Here is a 13,158-nt window from a genome sequence, read left to right as displayed (position 1 = left end):
GTACCTCCAGTTTGATCAGATCACTTCAGCCACCACCAGATCCAACAGCACCAGAATCAGTGCAACTGAAGCTCTTGCAAAACTTCTACATCAAAATACAGTGAAAAAGCTGAGAGCAGTGGTGCATGTTTGTGATCCCAGTGACTTGGGAGGCTGAGGCAAGGGGATCGCAAGTTTGAGCCCAGTGTCAGCAACTTAACAAGGCCCTGTCTCAAAATAAAAAATAAAAAGGGCTGGGAATGTGGCTCAGTGGTTGAGTGCCCTTGGTTCAATCCCCAGTACAAAAAAAAAAAAAAAAAAAAAAAAAAGAATACAAAAGAATTTGTTTAAAGCAAATGTATTCTTTCTCCATTATTTTAAAGTGGAAAAAAAAAAAAAGTCAAATCTCTTTTTACTACCAAAGTAAAGAAAATCATGCAATGAGATGATCCTGTTGGGCCTTTGGCATTGACATGCCTTCTCTTCTCCAAGGCTCCCGGTAGTCCAGAGCAGGATTCTGTCCTCAGCAGACAGTTTTGTCCAGCTCATTAGTTCCTTCCCAGATCAGAGCACCGAGACCTTCTCTCAGCCCTTCCAGTCTGAGTGCTCCTCCCTCATGGCCTGCACAAGCCAGTCCCGTTCTGAACCCTGCTCAGAGTCGCTGGTGTCACTCCCCTCCACAGTCAGCAGCTTTGAGTAGTTGATCTTCCGGTCTTGGGGCAGCCTCAGCTGGATGGACAGGAACAAGGCTAGCCAGAGCAACAGGACCACACAGCAGGTCCGGTAGAGCACAGCCAGGTTGAAGTACATTGCCATGAAGCCTCCCACAAAGCTGCCCAGGCTACAGCCACCCCCATAAAAGTGACCTCGGAACATAGTATTCAGAGGCCTCTCAGTGCCAGGGGAGGCCAGGTCCTCTATGGAGGCCCCCACAGCCCACCACAGAGCACCACTGCTGATGGCACTCAGGATCTGAACAGGAAGGACAGACCACCAATTCCAAAGGAAAGAGTAATAGAGCAGCTGCCCAGCGAGGCAGCCCAGCCCTAGCCCTATCACACCCACCCTGGTTAGCTTCTTAAGCAATGCAGTTTTGAATGGATGCAGCAGAATTTCCCCCAGCAAGCCCAGGGCAACTGAGAGACCCATCACTAACTCTCTGCTGCCATGGTCCTTCATGTGCCAGAACAGAAAGTTCTGCACATTACTCACAACAGCTCCTATCAAAATGACAGTGACAGCTAGGAGAATGAGGCGGGGGTCACCCCCTACGAGAGACAGTGCTTTGACAGTTTTGTAGCTGGGTTCCTGGCGCCGGTAGGCAGGGACAGGAAAGGCAATGCTCACCAGTAAGGCCAGGGTGCTGATCACCGAGTAACCATAGAAGTGCACTACACCCGGAGGGCCATTCGTCACCAAGAAGCAGTCCAGCTGCTCCACCAAGGCTGCAATGCCACATACACCTGCTGACATGCCCAGTGATCTCCATATCCACAGGCTTCTGTATCGGTCAGTGGCATCCACAAAATCCAGGTATTCATAAAGGCTGTCGTCTGCCACCTGCTCCAGAGGGGCTGTCAACAGCTCCCAGAACACCATGAACCCCAAGGAGAGGATGAAAGTCCACTGCAACCCTTCCAAGGAGAAGTGAAAGGCTTGTGCTTCCCCTTTGGCAACTGACATGTTGGCCAGAGTGCCCAGCTCTGGGACTTCGGGAAGCAAAGTGAGGGTAGTATTGAATGCCTCATAAACAGCTTCCCAGGAATTAGCTTTCACCCCTGAAGTGACAGGATGGAGAACTTGAGACACGGTCCTGGTTCCTTCAGTGGAGTCCACTGAGTACCCGTACAGATCACTGAAAATTTCTTGGTCACTTTCACCAGGTTCATTTCTTAAGCCAGAGGCTTCCACCACTTCGGCATCCCTCCTGGCGGGGAGGCTGGATGCCTCTGCTGAGGGCTTTGAGGCAGACTCTGGGACCGAGATGCTGCTCACAGTTAACGTGACCCCCGGTGGTACCACTGTAGTGGTCACGCTACTGCTTCCATTACAAGAGCGGTATTCCAGATTTTTGCCCAAGGCTGGGATGAGGACCATGAAGAGGCTGGCTCCGGCTGAACCAAGCAGCGAGACTATCAGAAGCACTCTCCTTTTCTGGTAGCTTTTGGCCAGAAAGGCGCAGAAGGGGGCCCAGCAGGCTGCGATCAGGTGCTTGGTTCCCATTAAGATGCCCACCCAGGGCGCCGCTAAGCCCAGCTGCCTCAGGTAGAGGGTCAGGAACGGGGTCACGCAGGCATCCCGGACTCCACATACCAAGTGGAAGAGCCGGGCCACCCCCAGCGCCCTGCTGATGTCCCACTGAGGGTTCGCGCTCATGGCTGCCCAGCTCCGTCAGACCCGGACCTGCGGAGGGCGGGGCGGGGCGCAGGACGGGTGTGTCCCCATGTCCCCGCGAGGGAGGCTCGGGGGAATCCCAGCGCAGAGCTAACCCGACTGCGCTTCGGGCCTCGCGCAGAGCCGCGGTCACCGGGTCAACCGCCACCCCCACCCCACGTCCGGCCACTGACCCGGAAGTGGCCCCGCCCCGAGGGGGGCGGTGCGGCGGGGGCGGAGCCGCTGCACCTGCCACGTCCTCCTGCCTCCGCCGCCCCGCCTCCCCGGTGGTGCACAGGTGCACCAGGGACGCGTGAAGTACCCTGCAGGGTGCGTTCTGAGCCCCGCCATAGGCCCCACCTGGCCCCTGGCTGCCTCCTGTTGCCAAGGAACTTGGTCTAAATTCCTGGACTGCTTCTGGCGAGTGAAACTTTCGGTGTCAAACTGGGGATGGGAGAGCAAAAATGGAATGAATGATATCCACGAGTCGCCCTCCCTCATCTTCTTCAGGTCTTTGCTAAATGCCCCCTGATCAATGACCACCCACAGGGATCATCCCTAAGTGAAATTGCTAACCTCTTACGGCCATCCCCAATACTCACTCCTCTTTATTTTTCTCTATAGCACTTCTCTATCAGATGCAGTACAGTTTCTATTTCTCTTGTTTACCTTCTTACTGTGTTTGCATCAGAATCAAAGCTTCAGAAAGTCTGCTATTTTTGTTGCCAGGACTGCATATGAGCTGCCCCTGAAAGAGTCATGACTATGGGTGACACAATTTCTTTCAGCCAGGACAATTCCCTAGTAGAACTGACAGCTGAGGGCAGTCAGACCCAGTCCTGATAGTGCATCAGAGCCCCAAAACAATATTATGTACTGGTGAGTTTTAAATCTAGGTAGGTCAGTTGCCATGTTTGTGAGTACATACTCCAGAGGTGATTGGTTAGCATTTAATCAAAATGCCACACTCCAGAAGCAGCTAATACAAGCACTTCAACAATCATAGATCAACAGAAGTGGCTTCATTTATTAGTCTAGTTTTTCACTGGCAAAATTAGTAGTGCCCAAGGGCATCATGTGGACTGGGTACAATTTTTTTTTTCAGAAGCATTTCCTCTCACTTGAATAGGACAAAAGAGAGGTAGTTGGGGAAGAGGTTCAAAGTTTTCACCTAACCTTAACAACTGGTAAACTGCAGATATTTACCTAAAAAGCTAGTGGTTGTGAATGCTCAAATTGATATGAATCATTTTATATCACACCAATGCAGAAAAATAAAATATAGTGACTTCTAGGTAAACTCACCAAATTCAGTGATACTGTAGTCATTTCAAGTTTTAAAACACCTCAGTCCCACTGAGGACTGTCCCTAGTCCCTTTCCTCTCCAGGTCCCACAGAAGGTAGCTTCAGTGGATGCCATAAAATCCATCTGCGACTCCATCTTGATCTATCCTGGTCTGATCTGCCCTAGGAGGCATGCACCCTGCCATAATTCTATTCATCTGGTACCCATGTCCACATCTGGCCTTCAGGTGCCATGCTCCACATTGCTGCCCACAGCTGCATACTTTTCTCTTTGAGATCCCTAGGGCTTGTCTGTTTCTTGCTGAGAAAATCTTTGCCTGCTTCCCCAGCCCCACAGAGGCACAAAGACATCCTCTATGGCTGCCCTTGGGTCCATCTATCCAAGTACCCCAGGCAGCCCTTCTTACATCCATTTCCTTGGCCTTGAGAATGTGCCTGGGTCTTGCCCCCACTCCTAGGACGTCTCACTTCTGTACTCTTGAATCCCCAAACTTCAAAGGGCTTCCTCCATCATCTCCACCCCCATGTCCACCATCCCTGGGGAACTCCACACAGACAACAGGGTTGGACTCAAGTCCAAGCCTTTGTGTTCTCTCTGTTACTTTCTCCCCCATCCCATACCTAGTTCTGGTGCTGTCACTGGAGCTATGTCATTGATCTTTTCTAATTTACACCTGGCTATAATTTTTTTAAAAACTCAAATGGCAAGAATGTTGATGACCTCAATTTCTGGCCTCTCTGTAACTACCCTGCATTCCCACCTCTATTTGGGGACAATGCAGGAGAGTCCCTAAATTAATGAGAATGAGGGGAGAAAGGGGCAGGGTGACAGAACACAGCAGTTAATACACAAAACCATTATCTAGCCTAAGTGGGTTCAATTGGTTGTGTTAGGTATTGCTTCCCCTTCCCATGAGTTGCTATTAAAAAACAAATATCACCAGGTATTAGGTGAAAGTAGAAACACTTTAATGTACATTTTTTTACTCCATCATTTCTCCCTCCACCAGGAGAGGCCCCTCCTGGGCGTAGATGAGGTTAGTAGTGGCCCAAGAAGGAAGGGAACAGACTCAGGAGGGCACAGGAGCAGTTGTGTGTATCTACTTCTGATTTTCCCCTTGACCATAGGGCTCCAGCCAGAACAGCAGCTCTGACCTTGGTTTTCAGAACTGGGTGGGGAACTTGACAATGGGAGAAGTGGGAGTTGGAAATAAATGCAGGCATGGACGTTTATGTGACAAGCTAGGCTATGCATGGGTGCTTTCATGCAATCACAGCTTTGCTGGGTGACCCCCAGCCTTAACGTGGGTCCTTCTCTGCCACATACCCCACAGCCAGCCTCCATGCACTTTCAGGTACTCTGTCTCCTGGTCAAAGCCAGAGCTGCCCAGTGAAGCCAGGTCTTGTTCTGTCATTAAGTGCTGGTGGGCTGGCAGGGTAGTGTTTCCTTCTTCGTGGGACTATTGCCCTTAGACCCAGCTCTTCTGCTGCCGCAGTGACTCACTGGACGATGCCGGAGAATGTGTTAATGGGCATCAGAAGGGATTTGGGCTTGGCTTTGGCCATTTCCATCTCTTTCTGCCCTTGTAAACTGAGCCACGATGTCTTGGACTTCTGGGCTCTGGAACGAGGCTCTGGGCAGGGACCAACTTCGAATCTGGTGGGGAGAAAGCATCTCAGGGGACCCATCTCAGGGATCAGATCTGCCCTGGACATTTGAAAGGCAGACCTGTAGGGTATAGAGGAGGGTAATGCAGAAGGAAGAGGAAAATTTCAGAGCAGGAAGAATGTGAGCCTGGGCTACCCAGGGGAGGAGGGATGCCTGGATGGAGTCATCTGTGTCTCTGCTTCCCTTCCTTACCTAAACACACCCCACTGGTGGAAACCTTGGAAGGTGGGTTAACTGAGGCACAGATGACCCAGAAAGGGAACTGGTGTGGGAGGGGCCAGTGCCAGTGGAGGGAGCTGGATCAGGAGTGCTGCAGGCTGAGTGTACCCTTTAGAAATCTTGGGAACATTTAATGTCAATATCTTCCCAGTATAAACATTCATTTGTCTCTTCTTCCAAGATTTAAACCACAGGGCAGTGGCAGAAGCTTGTCCCCACCAGGGATACCTGCTTGATCATGCACTCTGCCTCTGACAAAGTATCCTAGGCTAGCAGTAGAAGATGGCATGAGCTGGCTCCTGCTTTGATCGGTGCTATGGGGCCTAGAGCCCTTGGGGTGGGAGGCCCAGCTCACCTGACCACATCCCTGAAAGTGCGCCGATTGTCCTTGTCCAGCGACAGAGTCAGCAGCTTCTGTTCCTGGCTCTGGATCTGGATGTTGGATGTCCGGAAGGTATTTGTCACTATCTGTAAGAGAGAGACAGCTCCTGAGTGTCACCTTTGCTTTTCAGATAATCCTTGCCAACATCTCCTATCTTGGAATCTGGTGTGTTTCTTCAGTCCAGCCCACAGTGTCCCTGGCTCTCTTTCTGCAAGTGACTCTGAGCAGTGATAACCCTACATGAACAGCCTCCTGGTTGCCTTTGCCTTTGGCTCTTGCATGGTTTCTGCAGTTCTTTCCCCAATCTTAGTTGTTTTCCTGAAACCTGAACACAAACTGGAATGCTGTGGATAGTGTGTGCCAGGTTATCCAGTGACATGAGTGAGAGTGTTGATTTATTCAATGAGCATTTTCCAAACATCTCTTGTATGTTGCTATGTGTGGAATTTGGGACGAATTCAGAGGTTTTATAAGTCCTGACCCCAGTTCTCAGCATTAAATTACGTACAAAGTTATTTCACTGGGGCATAGAGAGAGGGTCTAGAAAGCAACCAAGTGCTCACAAATCTCAGGCCAGGCCAAAGTAAAGCAGCCCCCAGCCGTCTTTCCAATCCTTCATCCGAAAGCGGGCAGAGGATTCAGAGCATGGTGGGTACAGGTGGGACTTTCAGAGGACCTTTCTGTGTCTCTGATCCCTTTCACGCATGGGCAGCAGCTTTGGGTAATTTACAACCCTGGAATCCTGAAGTTGCAAGAGGCTTTGGAGTCAGTTCTCAGCCCTAGCTGCTCATAAGAACCACACGTAAAATTAGAGATTCTGATTTAAGTATCCTTGAGTTGACTGTGGACGCAGAACTGAGAACCACTGAGTCAACCATTCTTGCCTTAATTGCATTGCTCTCCTCTGTCAAACTTGCAATTCAATATCACATCTTTGCTGAGCCTTAAACTCACCAGGCCAGCCACCACGCCCTTTCCCGTGCTGTTCTTTTTGCTACAGCTCCACCATGAACTTCCCATTGATGCTCAATGTGCAAGAACCCACCTGGCTTCCGAGAGGAAAGCACAGGTAATGGAATACTCCCAGTAAATCAGTTTAGGGACAAAAGGGAACTTGCTGAGGTGATAAATTTAGATGTTCAAAAAGTCCCTGACCAAGGTTGCTTAAAGAGGTCACTAAAAACAGAAGTAAGTAACTGACTTTGAAAGAGGAAATACAACATGAGGGTTAAAGGGTCCACTGTGGAGCTTAAAGCTTAAACATGGTGCTACCCTTTGGGAAGGCACATCCCAGCACAAGACAGACCTCTCAGTCAACCCAAGCTCTCCTACAGTGGGCAGGTGCTCAGAGAAATGAGCTTCGGGTTCTGGGATGTCATAGAGGAAGGACTGGTAAACATCTGGTGAAACCTGTTGGGTGCCAGACCTCAGCTAGGGAAACAGGGAGGACTAAGGCGAGGGCCCTGAGTCCACAGACTCCCTGAGCCGTGGTGCCATTTACAGAGTTGCAGTCCTCAGGATTACAGGGCAGATTATAGAGGTGGGTCCTCTGGCTCACCAGGGAGTGAGAAGAGGGTGCAGAATGTGGAGGAAAGAAGAGCATCCAGACAGGTCTCCAAGGGAGATGAGAGACTCTTATCTCACAGGATGAGGAGTTACAAAAAGAAGGTGTGGAAGAGGAAGGGAGGAGAGGTGTTTCTGGGCAAACAGCATATGCAAGGGGCGTGACTTCCAGAACAAATCCAAACTCCTTGGTAGAAAGGGCCTGAAAGGAGAGGCCAAAGCTGCAGATGAAGAGGAAGAGGAGCTCTCAAAAGCCAGCCTGTCTCCCCTCCTTTCTTTCCTCCCTCCCTTCCTAGCCTAGGCTGTTCTACTACTGAGCTATGCCCTCAGACCTTTTTATTTTTTATTTTAACACAGGGTTGCACTGAGTTGCTAAGACTGGCCTTGAATTTGCAATCCTCCTGCCTCAGCCTTCTGAGTAACTGGGATTATAGACATGCACCATCACATCTGGCTCTGGAAGTTTTTCTGCCCTTAGAGAATGGGAAATGATGGAAGGGTTCCAAGAGCAGAGTGACATGTTGGAATTCTGTTTTAGAAAGATCACTTAGGCAGACACATGGCAGGTGAGCTTAAGGAGCATTAGAGTGGTGTCAGAGAGACCACCTGGAAGGCTATTGTATTTGTCCAGCAAAAGGTGATGGGTGAAGGTCTGGACCTGGGTAACCAATTGGTTCTAATTTGCCTGGAACTTTCCTGGTTTTAGCAGTGAAAGTCCCAGGCTCCTTCAATCCTAGACCAAGTAGGATGGTTAGTCAAGAAGGAGGGCAGAGAGGAAGGGAAAGATTTGAGAAGTGTTTGATGGAGACACCAGAAGGACATGGGGGAATTGAGGAAAGGGAGGCATCTGGGGGTGCTCCCAAGTTTCTAACATAGGTGATTGGTTAATTATAGTATTATTGAATGAGAGAAGGGACATAAAATGTGGATTTTCATTCCCACTACTAACAGCATACAGAATGCTTACTCAGCCAAGTACTGATCGAAGAGCTTGACATGCCACGACTACTTAATCCTGCAACAACTGGATTGAGTAGGTGATGTTATTATCCTTGCTTTACATAATGAGGCTGAAGCGTGAGAAACTGAGTAATTGCTGAAAGTCACACAGCTGGTAAATGGCAGAGCTAAGAACTGAACCCAGGCAGTTTAGCTCTAGAGACCTCTTAACTATTTGGAGTTACTGTTTTTGATTTTAAATACTTAGAGTTGGGGTGTTGTGGGACATTCAGTTCACACTAACTTAGTCAGAAACTAAGGGGTGGAGGTCAAAGCAGGAGGTACAGACTTGGGAGTTCTTTACAAACTGGCCTAAGTCCTCATAAGTGGGTTTGATAGTCCAGGGAACAAGAGAAAAAGTGGGCCATGGAAGATGTAGAGGGCAGTTACTATTTAAGAAACTGATTTAGGAAAAAGAATTCAGGAAAAGAGGCCAAAATATAATGATCAGATATAAAGAAGAAAAACTAAGAAAGTGACATCTTGGATTTTATGGATGCTGAAAGACTTGGTGAACTGGATTTCAGTTCCTGTGGTGGAACTCATTCAAATTGACCAAGGGAATATACAGCTGGGGAAAATATCTATGACAGTGCTAGAAGCTAACTTCATTGGATTATTAACACATAAATATAATTTCTAATATACATCTTTTTATTTAAAGGGAACTGATAGAAAAAGCAGTAAATATCACTTCCAAATCATCATTGGGGAAGGAGGGAATGAGCAAATAAAACCTAAGAAATATAGCATAAAGAAACATCAAAGGGCAGAAATAAAAAAAAATTTAAAAAGAGAAAAAACAAAGACAAAACAAAACAAAACAAAAAACTATATATTTTAAAAAAAAAGAAAAAAAAAACCAGAAAGCACAGCATAAGATGGAGGAGTAAGCTCAAATAGTACCTAGATTAAACTCTCATTTGGTGAAAAAAAAAAAAAGAATGTTTCACAACAGTGAGAATATACTTAACATCACTGAACTACACACTTAAAAACAACTAAGTTCGTACATTTTGTTACATTTTTTACTCTATAAAACAAAAACAAAGCACAAAGACTTCAGACTGAGTCAGAGCAAAACTCAGTTGTATGCTATTTTTATTTACTAAAATAAATGTTTTTAAAATAAAGGGATGAGGATTTCTGATTTTGAAATGGCAGAGTATGTATTTTCTCACTTTTTACCCTCTTGGAATCTACCTGAAAACACGGAGGTACATCTTTGATGAGAGTAGAAGTCATCTACAGTTCTAGACCACAATACTGTGGTAGAGAAATGGCAAGGAAACTTGTCATAGAAGAGGAAGGTCGACCATAAGGACCAAGATTCTGGACAGCAAGGGGTAGGGGCGGGAGGCACTGAGCTCTGCAGCTATAGGATTGAGATGAACCTGACAAAGGGAATTGGCTGAAAGATGGTATGAGGACCAGTGAGATCCTTCAGGTTCTCACTCGTCCTGGACAGTCCAGCAATGAGCCCTCTCCCTGCCTTAGAGGTCAGAGCCAGAGTCTTGGTGACACCACCAATAGAGGAGGATGGAGTAGAGGGCTGTGCTCCAGTAGGTGGAGTGTGTGGAAGTTTGCCCACAGCATGGTGAGATCCCTGTGCCCTTGCCCAACCCTGCTCCAGAGTGACCACAGCAGCAGTCCTGTCCCACCAGCCCTTCACTCCCCAAGGCAGGAGCCTGACGGACTCTTCCTAGGAAAGAGACTGCAGATATTAATGTTTGCGTTTCCCCCATGTAATGGACTCACCATTGACTCAACTTTGTAGTGCTTCACTCTTGAATTTGAACAGACAGCCAAGGATTGCCAGATATTTGGAGACAGCCTTACAGAAGGAGGGGAGGGCAGAGAAAAAGGAGGAGGAGGAGGAGGAGGCGGAGGAGGAAGAGGGAGAGAAGAGAAAAAAGAAGCAAACGAAAACAGGATTCAGAGGAAAGGGACACAATTCAGGAAGCAGAAGAAAATTTCAAATAAACCATAATTATTATCTTCAGAGAGACAGGATACTGCATTCGTGAAATGGGATTACTAGCAAAATGAATAACAAAAACAAAAAAGGGTTTTTTTGTTCGTTTGTTTTAATTTTTGGATACCAGGAATTGAACTACTCAGGGGCACTCAACCATTGAGCCCCCCAACCCAAATTTGTATTTTATGTAGAGACAGGGTCTCATTGAGTTGCTTAGCCCCTCACTTTTGCTGAGTCTGGCTTCGAACTTGCCATTCTCCTGCCTCAGTCTCCTGAGCCGCTGGGAGGAAAAAAAAATTTAACTCATAGATTATAGTACTATAATGTTTTCTTTCATAAACACTGTATTTTGTGTTCTATAGATAGAGAACACACATGTATTTTTTGTTGTTGTTGTTGTCAAAGAATACTTAAAGATTCATCATGTTCCCGGAAATGGAGGAGAAAACGTCAATAAATGTCAAAGAAGTCAAATTATGTTATTCAGATGAATGCTTTAGCTGCCCAGAGGTTTTTGGTAACCTCAGGAATCCGAGGTTCAGGGTTCAACAGCCATGGTAGATGGGAGATGCTTTGGATACACATGAAGCAGGCATTTGATACAGATTCCCTTCAAGGGTTCTGGAAGGCTATACTCTCATTGAAAGGCTAAATTAGAAAAAGGCCCTCCAGCAGAAACAGGAGGGCTTTCCCCGTGGAAGGCTGTCAGCCTTGGCTTGTGCTGTCAGTGAGAAAGAACTATTGCCTGAAAATTCTTAGCTCCAAGGCTGTTTTGATGTGGATTTGGGTATACATTTACTCTATCTGCTTGGTCTAGAAGTTTCTGAGCCAGAAGGGGACTCTTATGGTCTTCAGCCAATAACATCACAGGGCACTTAACAAGAGCAAAGACAGGAATTTTTTAGGGGGACAGTTTTCCCACCCAGGTCTGTCACAGACAAATCCCCAACAAATATGACACATAATTTGTTAAACAACCAAGAAATTGAACCACCATGGGGATCAGTGAACCCAGCAACCAGAAAGATTAGTCTCCCAATAATTAGAGCTAATGTAAGTATATTACTCAGACTATAATGTTTAAAATGAGTAAAGAGATAAGGTTAAAACCACAAGAAAGGAACATGCCTCCTATTTTTTCAATTCTAACACCCTCCCCCCATATTTTAGCATTTCTAAAATTAGGAAGTACTTTTTCAACCAGTGTGATAAGAACACCTCATTCCTAGTTCAGGAAACATTGTTTCTTTCTTAGTAGTGTAAACAATTATGGCATGTCAGACATAGGTAATGAATAATCATATCAGAAGCAGGAATGATTAAAGGAAATTGAAAAATTTTGCTACATCAAAACATAAAGCTATTTTAGGTAAAAAAAAAATTAAACAACAAACTTGGAAAAGCATTTCTAAAATGTATAACAAATAAAGAGAATATCCTCACAAAAAAGGGACAGGACAGTATTAACACAGGATAGGACTGTAAACAAGAAATTCATGAATGAAGAAATATAAATTATCAATAAATAGAAAAAATCTTTCAACTTCACTAATTTGTAAAGACATGCAAATTAAAAATAAAAAAAGACAATCAGATTTGCAAAAATGAAACAAATAAATTAGTATATTAACTGTGCTGTGAAATTGGCGTTCACATACTACAATGAGTGGAATTTGGAGGGCAATTTGGCGAAATATATGAAAAATTCTAACATATGGATGTCTTTTGACTGAAAGATTTCACTTCCAGACATTTTTAAAAAGACATACCTATGATATTTAGTACATATTTAACCCTAAGAATGTTCCTCACAGTATGCTTATGATAGTGAAAAATGAGTACTTCCTAAACTGTCCTATAAAAATCATTTCAGTAATTATACAGGCATATATAACCACCGTATGGTAAATTTTGAATGATGGTTCAGACATTATCTTGAAAAATGGTTAAAGAAATAGAAAGACTGAAAAGTGACCATTGTCTTGGCAACATGGAGGTGACTTTCCCATAGTCAAAGCAGATGGTTGTGAGCAGAAAAGTCTGGAAAGGGATGGAAGCTTCTAGAGGTATCTTCCAACAGGCTTGACTGAGAAGAGAAGAAAGGGGATATTGCAGGTAGCTGGAGAGGTAGTAGGGTCCCAGCAGAGTTGCTCTGGTTTTCAGGATGGAAAAGACCTGAGCATGTTTATTGGCTGTGAGGAAGGAGCGGTACGAAGGGAGAGAGAGGTCAAAACAAGAGAAAAGAGAACTGCACGCAGGTGGGAGGAGCTTTCGACGAGAGGAAAAGGTCTGGGTGAGCTGGGAGGCCACGAATTTGCCAGGGCTTAGCCAACACGATGCAGGATCATTTCAGAAGTTCTCAGCCACTGAGGCATACAGACGGCCTAGGCATCTTGATCTAAAATGAGTGTCTACTGGGAGTTGAGGGTGGCAACTTGACCTTGGGGCATCCTGATTACACCTGAGCATAATCAGGGGGCTCCAAGGTCAAGCTGAATAGAGAGTGAAGTTCAGGAAGGCCATCAGAGAGGGAGAAATGGATGGGTCTCATGTCTTGATCAGTATCAATCAGGACCAAGCAAAGGACAAGGGGCAGTTGTAGGGGTTGAAAGAGTTGGTTTGAAGTGGTCAAAGGCTGACCTGTCTTGTGGAGGAGTCTGCTGTGTAGTGCCTGGAGCCGCTGGATGTGG

At 46.3% G+C, this 13,158-nt stretch overlaps 2 protein-coding genes across 3 annotated transcripts in view; both read right to left on the bottom strand.

The window, feature by feature from the left end:
- Window positions 1–321: 321 nt before the first annotated feature.
- MFSD6L (major facilitator superfamily domain containing 6 like) lies at window positions 322–3,390 on the bottom strand. Its single transcript, XM_079133710.1, has one exon. It carries the CDS (start codon window positions 2,353–2,355, stop codon window positions 565–567), a length of 1,791 nt encoding a protein of 596 aa, XP_078989836.1. The 5' UTR covers window positions 2,356–3,390; the 3' UTR covers window positions 322–564.
- Window positions 3,391–4,605: 1,215 nt separating this feature from the next.
- The window catches only part of PIK3R6 (phosphoinositide-3-kinase regulatory subunit 6), a 70,800-nt gene continuing 62,247 nt past the window's right edge, over window positions 4,606–13,158 (bottom strand). For both annotated transcript variants that reach the window (XM_079133071.1, XM_079133072.1), the window contains 2 exons: window positions 5,902–6,014; window positions 4,606–5,315 (listed from right to left, as the gene is read on the bottom strand). In XM_079133071.1, coding sequence (XP_078989197.1) covers window positions 5,159–5,315; window positions 5,902–6,014 — 270 coding nt within the window. In that variant the 3' untranslated portion in view covers window positions 4,606–5,158. The remainder of the gene's footprint in view (window positions 5,316–5,901; window positions 6,015–13,158) is intronic.

This window comes from Sciurus vulgaris, assembly GCF_902686455.1.
Source record: "Sciurus vulgaris genome assembly, chromosome: 3".
NCBI lineage: Eukaryota > Metazoa > Chordata > Mammalia > Rodentia > Sciuridae > Sciurus > Sciurus vulgaris.
The sequence above is the reverse complement of the archived record's forward strand: the minus strand, read 5'-3'. Positions and strand labels throughout refer to the sequence as shown.

Bases quoted from the DNA above. Each gene is read 5' to 3' on its own strand.
- MFSD6L (XM_079133710.1), bottom strand. From the start codon at position 2,355: ATGAGCGCGAACCCTCAGTGGGACATCAGCAGGGCGCTGGGGGTGGCC.